Source organism: Saccostrea echinata, unplaced genomic scaffold, assembly GCF_033153115.1.
Source record: "Saccostrea echinata isolate AGI-Se365-2 ecotype Australia unplaced genomic scaffold, CSIRO_AGI_Sech_v1 ptg000033l, whole genome shotgun sequence".
Classification (NCBI taxonomy): Eukaryota; Metazoa; Mollusca; class Bivalvia; order Ostreida; family Ostreidae; genus Saccostrea; species Saccostrea echinata.
Window position 1 is genome coordinate 34,364,248 of NW_026889782.1, and position 8,915 is coordinate 34,373,162.

The 8,915-nt window shown below is 33.1% G+C and overlaps 1 protein-coding gene across 1 annotated transcript; it reads right to left on the reverse strand.

The window, feature by feature from the left end:
- Window positions 1-4,745: 4,745 nt before the first annotated feature.
- Window positions 4,746-7,594, reverse strand: LOC133198464 (angiopoietin-2-like). The gene is made up of 4 exons (XM_061334553.1): window positions 7,568-7,594; window positions 7,274-7,370; window positions 6,928-7,095; window positions 4,746-5,002 (listed from the first exon to the last, which is right to left on the reverse strand). The coding sequence occupies exons 1-4, from the start codon at window positions 7,592-7,594 to the stop codon at window positions 4,746-4,748; spliced, it is 549 nt and encodes a 182-aa protein (XP_061190537.1).
- Window positions 7,595-8,915: the final 1,321 nt, after the last annotated feature.

Here is an 8,915-nt window from a genome sequence, read left to right on the forward strand (position 1 = left end):
ACATCTATGTGGTTTTAGGAGACCAGGTCTTCCAACAATCTGTTGGAATTTTCATGGGTACCAATTGCGTCCCCTTGTTAGAAGACTTATTTTTGTATTCATATGAAACAGAATTTATTCAAAATATTATACGTGAGAAAAAGAAATCCCTTGCTTTGGCCTTCAGCGCGACATTTACATTTATTGTCGACGTATTATCAATTTACAATAGTCATTTCCATTCATATATGTCGACACGATATATCCCAGTAAGCTTGAAGTAAAAGATACCACAGAGCTTGACACATCTGTTTCATATTTGGATATTTTACCAGAAGAAGACGTTAATGGTAATTTAACAACAAAGCGTTATGACAAAGGTGATGACTTTAACTTTTAATCGTCAACTTCCCCTACTTATGCAGCAATATACCCTTATCACCTGCATATGGGTGTATATCTCTCAGCTGATTCGATACAAAGAGCATGCTCTGCTTATGAACAATTGAATGGACTTTGAGCTTAATAACTGTTCGTTATTTCCATATTTTATGCAAAATATTTTTGCATACATTTTGTAACAGAGATTTAATTAAAGGAAAAGGATGCATGAAATATATTGAGATAGCGGGCAGTATTCAAGCACAAAAGTCCATTAAACATTACAAAATAGGAGCAGAGCATACACGGACCTCCAAAACATCAGAGGTGGGATCAGGTGCCATGGAGGAGTGAGCATCCCCTGCCGACCGGTCACACCCGCCGTGTGCTCCTTGTCATGATCGGGAAATAACGGGAAAATCCGTCGACAATTCAATGTGTAAATAATGGCCTAACAATTAGTATGAATAACGTCAGTCAGCAAAAGAAGGATATGGAAGACAAGGAAAATGAATTGTTAAAAATATTGAAGTTCTCAATTACATTGACGATAAATATTCTCAATGGTGAAATGCTATGTTCTGCTGATTATAAATATGATTGATAGAATTTATATGCTTTACAAAATTTAAATCAAACCCATTATGGCTTTTTTTCCTGATTTTCTTTTTTATCAATTTGTAAACAGTTCATTTTTTTGGATTTTGAATTAAGCCATGCAATAAAATTACTTTTTTGAATATGTATATGTGATTCAAAGAATGATAACGAACAGTAATCAAGCTCAAAAGACCATTGAAACAATACACATCAGGAGCAGAGCGAACACAGACCTCTAAAATCTTCAGAGAGTGGATCAGGTGCCATTGAGGAGTAAGCACCCCTGTCGACCGGTCTTACCCGCCGTGTGCTCATTATCATGATCGGGAAATAGGAAAAATCCATAAATTCAGTGTCTAAATAATGGCCTAACAATAAGTATAAAAAAACGTCAGTCAGCATTAGATTTAATGAAAGATTGTATCGACCATAGGACTTGCAAAATGATGACTTGAAATGAGACTGTTGATATCCTTGTTTTATCAACGTGTTTGTCAATAGCTTGCCTCGTTTCTGAAATTCTTCGTAAGTAAAACATGCCCATCATTTGACTTAAAGAGAGATTGTATTTGCCAACAAGGTCGTTGTATCGACCATAGAACTTGCAAAATGTTGACTTTATATGAGACTGTTGATATTCTTGTTTCATCAATTTTGTCAATAGCTTACCTCCTTTGTGAAATTGTTCGTATGTAGAGCATGCTCTTGCGTATCGAATGAACTGGGAGACATAAACCCATCTGCATGTGCCAAGGGTGTATTGCTACACAAGTAAGGGAAGTTAGCGATAGAAATATTAAAGTCATCATGTTTATCATAAAGTTTTATTTTTAGGTAAAAGTTCTTTTAAATTTAAAAAAGTGACATAATTGACATTATTATATGCTGTACAGCTGATAAGTTTTGTAGATAATGTTTTGTTGTGGTCAAATACCTATATTGCTGTCCTTAAAATAATGAAATTGCAATACATGCATCTAGTTCATTTTATTTCAAAGGAACTTGAATTTAATTCTACAAGTGGTTATTCAACTTATACTCTTAGTATAATTCCTTAACTTCATAAAACTCCTCACAAACAGAGATACATAGCGGGTTCCATTTATTGTTCTTCCACGCCTCTTTCTTTACTCCTCAAGAAAACATTAAGATCAGTGAGGGAGTAATTGCAGAAGTACTGTGCATGAAACATATTTTAGTTGTTAGATATATCTGAAATAGTTAAGATTAAAAGAATTTACCACGCAACGCTACTACTAAAAAGATCTCTAAGCTTATTTGGTAGTTCTAGAACTCTATGTATCCCTGTTTGTAACGAATGCTATGATATTATCAAAGATAATAAAAACGTAATTCAGTTAAAAGATTTATGATAAACCAAATGTGATTATACATTTTCACTTGACAAAGAATCATAAATAAAAGCGACATACACGTTTATATGTAGCTGAACAACAAAACGCAATAGAGCATGCGTGCGAATTTTAATTTACAAATATTAATTTCATTTAAGGTCAGACGATACCTTCCTCAAATATCTGTTATGTATATCTTCGTAAAGTATGAAAAATGTTCAAAATTTTAATGTTTTTTTTTTTATTATTTCTTAACCAGTTTCTAATCGTCCTTAAAAAATTCAAACACTATAAAATTTGATATTGGCAAATTAAATTTTTTCCAAAGGGATTTTTCAAGAAAAACTATCCTCTGGTATCATGCACAAATCTCTGGTAAGGTACCTCAATTTTTCTTAGGAGTAAACATGTTAAAGTACCTATACTTCAATGATAAAATCTTGGAAAAAATTATATATTATTGAGGAACGTATCATCTGTCCTTAAAAGAGTATTTTAGATGTTTACATTTTTTTCTGATGTTAACAATGTTCATAAATACTCTAGAAATGTTTGTATCAATACATCTGAATGGTATATCTACAAAAACAAAAATAAAAACAACCCTAATTGCTTTACAAATATAACCCTTCTCGATCCGATCGATTGATATTTTATATGATAGGCGGGATAACTCTTATCCCGCAGACTTACCATTATATACATTTTCTACGAATGAATCAAGTTTTTTAATTGTTTTTACAGATGCACAGAGGTAGCGAAGAATATATTCCTGCTTTCATGCCAAAAAAATGTGACCATTCTTATCTTAAATCACATTCTCCCTTTAAATTCCATATCATAAACTATAATAGAATAAAGACACACGACCCACTCAGTATCACTAACAAATCGGACAGATCAAAAAGAGCGCATCTACGTTTTATCGCCTTCGATGCGTGTAGCTCATTAAAAAAATCCTTCGACTTGTAAGAGAAAATTGATTGAGTTTTTCTTTGTTACGTATTTTTTTCCTGAGATTTATACGTAAAAGCTTTGCTGTGACTTCAGGAGAACGCTTACCCTTCCGTAAGTATGAGGAGCCTGCATTATATAAATATAACCCCACAAGCGCGTTCGTATAAAGCACTGGACTTTTCTTGATATAGATTTTAAATCAAAATCAATTGCATAATTTTAAGAATTATTGTAAAATGTCAACAGAAGGGATGGGGACTCATGCTATAAACATCAGACTCATGGGTAAATATGGCTGCATTGTTGTGTAGTAATGAGATTCAATGATAACCGGACAAAACTACACCAAAATGATATTTTAATTTCGTATTCCATAATAAAAAATTCAAAATACACAGGTCTCATTGATGACATTCTATGTTGATTTTAATACACTATACAATCAATTACTTTATTTTGATTGCTTGAACTTAATATTTTTTTGTAAAAATCGCAGTCAATCAAGGTCGCAGGTATCGCGTACGATCTGAGGTTTAAATGCTATACACTTTGAAATGAACTTTTCGATCAATATAATTGTTTTCTTCAATCAACAAATCAATCTTAATTAAAATTAAACGTGACGCAAATAAAACGCATCAAATTGTATAAAATATAATCCTGGGTAAATTTCCCCTAAAACATAGACTTTATCTCGATTCTACATAACGAAATATGATCATCCAACGCCTTTTTAAAGACGAAGTTCAGAAGAGATACTTCGCTTTGTGTGGATGCTGGAAAGAGAATATAATCTTAACATGATGATTTATTCATATGTAAGGAAAATTATAAGATTTTAGGATACTGACAAACACTTTGATGATACAAGGATAAAATATCATTTAAATAAACATATGTCAAATCCTATAGACAATCCAATGATCTTGTTTGTAAATACAATCTACAATCTATCGTTAAGTTGAATGCCGTCTTACGTCTTTTACTGAATTAATAACTACTGGTATTGACTTTGACATCTTTATGTATGTGTATATATATAAAGCATGTCCATTATCAGTAGGGTACATTCCATGTAGAAAAATTGCAACCTTTCACTTCAGGAAAGTATTATTTAGACTTTTATCCAAAAAAAGGTAAGCGTTTACATGTACACATGTACTCATTTCTTTAATAATAAAAGTAACTCACAATAGATAAAAAAGAACACAGACGAAAAAATTTTATCAAAGCGATGTGTAAAGAACAAACTCCCATGGCATCCAATCTGTAGGGTGTCACTATTAATCCTCGTCTGTTGAAAATAAATAATAGAATTATTGAAGTAAGAAATAAATATCGCCTATCCTCATAAGTTATCGAAATCCCCGCACACCCGAATGTTTCAAACACATTATTGACGTACAAACAGGTCATGTTATTATTGAAAGGTAAGTCATGTGTATCTGTGTATTAGGAATAAACGGTGTTTACCTAGTGACGTTTGATCATCATTATCGTCCCTCTAATGTCTGCTCCAGTCTGGATTGTAGGGTACCACGGATTGATCCAGTTTTGGGGAGACCAGGGACCGTTAAGGAAGGCGTGATGACAGATATTAAACCACCAGCCTCCTTTTAAGTCAACAGCACAGTTCACTCCATCATATCTATCGTTGTCTTTGTCTGAGGTGGTGAAGGACATCCCAGGGAGAGAAACGTAAGAATTTCCAATCTTTAACATACCGTCACCTAAATTACGTAGACAAGATACTTAAATCAGATCTTGGTGTTTTTATTGTCAACGAAGCCTTTATTGGCCTTGTGAATTTCTGAAAAATCAAAACTGTCCAGTTTTAGTTGACAATACATTAAATAGTACTTGGAACCTCCGTGACTGCATGTCTATAGAAAATGACCTTATTTTCTCACTAGTCAAGGTATCAAGACTTCATAAATTGCAACATTTTTCTTATAGTCTGAAAGTTTCTGCAAAAATGGCCAGCAGTTTTAAGCTGTTTTTCAAAACTTCTGATCCAGAATGTACAATTACCGGGTATTTAATATTATTATATAATTGAATAATTTCTATCTCTTTGACTGGCTGAGATCCAACAATGTAGAAAGAATAATACGTTGTATTCACCTTCACGTGACATTCAAGGTGAATATAAGGATTCAATTTTCTCTACATTGGTCTAAAAATAGATCGGGAAATTCCAAATACTTTTGGAACGTTATTTCACTTGCTTCCGACTTCCACACTGGTGAGCATAACATTAGGGGTGGGGTGGTTGGGAGTGCAGGGGACTTTCCCCCAAACACTTTTTTAACGTAATTTTTTCACATTAGTTTGAATATTCAATGAGAAACTGGTTCCCCTACAAATGGACTCCCTTGCCCCTAACCCCAAAACTAAACTTGAAGTAAAGAGAATTTTCTCTTTGTGGGGGACTTATCAACTTATTTTCTATCAACTGTCATTTTTCCCTGGTAATGGCCCCTTTTCAAAATCAATCCTATAAAAGAACCTGACATTATTTTCAAATTTCAAAAATTCCAAATTAATACAACTGGTAATGTTTATTTAACTGTGCATATTTCATTGCCTTTGGCTAGGACTTCGAAAAATGTAAACAAGTAAGATTGCATGAACTCCTTAATGAGTTTGTATCATTTAATCTATAAATCATATAATGGCAAGAACTGCTTCATGCGTTTGTATCATTAAATCATATAATAAAACAATAATTGGTGTTTTTCAGTCAGTACGATGATTTAGCCACCTTCGAAGTACAATAATAACGTCGCCCTTTGGGCTCGGTGAATATTGTATTCCTCAGGTGGCTAAATCATAGTATTGACCTAAAAACAAGAATGATTATATCTTTTATTTATTTATTTTGGATCGAGGGATTCACTCATATTTCGTCGCCCGCGTGGCGCATGGTTAGAGCGTCTGCTCTACAGTCGCGGAGTAAGGAGTTGATCCTTACATCACTGATTCGAATCTCACTGCGGGACGTGGAAACCGGTCCTTCGGATGAGGCCGTATAAACGGAGATCCCGTGTCGCAGTAGGTGCAGGCACGAAAAAGATCCCTCACTGCTCAATGGCCCTAAGCGCAGAGTATTGGTCAAAATGTGTAGCCCTCCACCGGCATATTAGTGAAAAATTCTTGAGTGGGATGTTAAGCAACAATCACTCAATTAATCATATTTTATTTCTTTGCTGTATATACTCCCAGAAAAGCTTTTATTCTGCAAATTTCAAGAAAATTGCAATATCACAAAACCTGATTTCCAATAGATTGCCTCTTAAAAAAACTAGGAAAAAATTAAACCTTTAAGTCTACTTAATATTGATGTTTGAAAAGGGACATAGGTTGTCCATTGTCAATTAATTGGAGTATGGATAGGGCCATTCTTTGCATTAGGTGAACTTACCCCTTCACGCACATTTCATTTTTTGTCGACTAATCGTTTTCAGATTTTCCAACCGATCACAATCGTTTCCACCAAGTACCTGGTTAAGCTGTCAAAAACTGCCTTTACTTATTGCATAAGTATCAACAAATTAAGCAAATATTTAGTATATTGTCTCTCACGTGTTAGAATCTGTTATAATCTCTCTCTCTCTCTCTTGATTGTAAGACACATTTTCTTGATGTTAATTACCTAATGTTCCCGTGGCAGGTCCCCCCAGAAAGAGTTTGTACTTGTCTTCTTCATTGGAAACAGAGAACCATTCATACAACTCATACGGTTTGCTACCGTTCACTAGAGTGATGGAAACGTAGAGAGATGAGTTTCTTTCCTTTGTTAATTGATGAATTACATCATTTCCTGTATGAAGACATTAAAATTCAAAGACAACGTATTTTGAATTATATTTTTTTGTTTCCCTTTAAATAATTCTGCCCTAAGAAAGAATTCGGTGGATTTCATTGAACACGCATTAACCAGTCTTTCGAAATCTTTTTCGAAATTAATAATCAGTATAAAATGATCCGTTTTGATTTACCTATCCAGACATTCCCTTCAGGTTCACCAAAACCATTCTTATATTCTGTCCAGTTCCTGTCAAAACTCAGGCCTCCATCCAAACGTTTTTGGATGACCTTGAAAAGATATACATGTATTTATTTATTATATATTATCTAATAAACATTTGTATGAATTAGTGTGTAGTTAATAAAGACTAGGAATATGGATGTATCCTGTCCTGTCTTTTACAAATACATAGGTTACTAAAATTAAAACCTTCAAATATACGAGCTACGAGTCAACTTCCATGCTTTATAAAGAGACTAGATACCGTCCATCCTCCATCCATAGTCTCCATGTCGCAGTAAACTCTGATAGGACTTTTGCTGGTGCCAAAGGGATAGATTTGATAGACACTTGAGTTGGTGTGACCATCGTAACTAAGGTCCCTACAATCAGCGGGGGGAACTGAAATAGAGGAGTAAAACCTTACATTATAGGTATATGTGTTCATATAGACATTAAAAAGAAAATATTGCATTTGCAAAATAAAAAGAGATTATTTTTTTTTATAATCATAATTTGTTTCGGATCTACCCTAGTATTTTTTTTTCAACTTTTTAAACTTGGAAAATGTATTAATAAATCGAAAAAAAAAAATATTTTCACTGATCAGTTAATCAAGAGAACCTCCAATGAATTGCACATTCAACGAAAGTCGCGGTCTTGCTGACGTCATAAATGCATTTTTTTTTAAATTAGCAACTTTCCTATACCTTTTTATTATGAAGTTAAAATAGAGAAATTGTTATAATATTTTACAGCTTTTTAGTATAAATATTTCAATAAAAATAATCTCTAACTTATGTTGAAAATGCTAGGGTTAAATTATAACATTTAAACAATTAACTGCATATCAGCGGTAATCAGAGTCTTTTAGAATTTAAATGGTCGAACTTGTTTGCGTTAGAAACGGTTACTTATTTGTCAACACATTTTGAATCCAACGATATGCGACAACTGGCTTTTGCATTAAATATTCTTTAGTTAACAGTTTGTTACATTTATAAAAACCTTATTTTCATCTTCAATTGTAATGTCTAAAATTTGTTGTGTTTTAAATTAAGTAAGCTCTCTTTATGAAATAAAGTACATTTACATTCCAAGTGAAAAACGATCCAGGTACATTGAGCATAAAGAAAACAATATTACTGCTACCAGTTATGGCTCACAATGCTGTAAGCGACGAACTGGTAAAAATTACATGCTATATCTTGTTGACAGTATCAAAAACTTCAGCTTACAAGATTTGCAAGTTTGCTTTCGATCGAGAACGCAATCCTTTAGACTGAAAAGTCGCTATACAAAACAAGGTCTGTTCAGTTAAGACATGCCAGTCAATTTTTTTTAAAAAGATTTTCATCCTCATTTAACGTATCTCATCACATCTCATTGTTTTTATTATGGTTTAGTTATTCCACGACTGTCTGCGAAAAGCCGCACAGCGATGTTAAAACACATGTGCTTATAACAAGTATATAACATGTGTATGATTGGAGAAAATTCTTGAGAAATGCAGTGCACATGCAGGAAATAAAGATGCTTGTATTAAGAAGACATTAAAGGCAAAATTATAATTTTACTAGAATTTATTATCATCAATAGAATTTTAAAAAAGT

Coding starts and splice junctions, on each gene's coding strand:
- LOC133198464 (XM_061334553.1), bottom strand. CDS start 7,594: ATGGAGACTATGGATGGAGGATGGACG. Junction 7,096..7,273: donor TGAAGGGAATGTCTGGATAG/GTAAATCAAAAC, acceptor GTCTTCATACAG/GAAATGATGTAATTCATCAA. Junction 5,003..6,927: donor ACCTGCCACGGGAACATTAG/GTAATTAACATC, acceptor TACGTAATTTAG/GTGACGGTATGTTAAAGATT.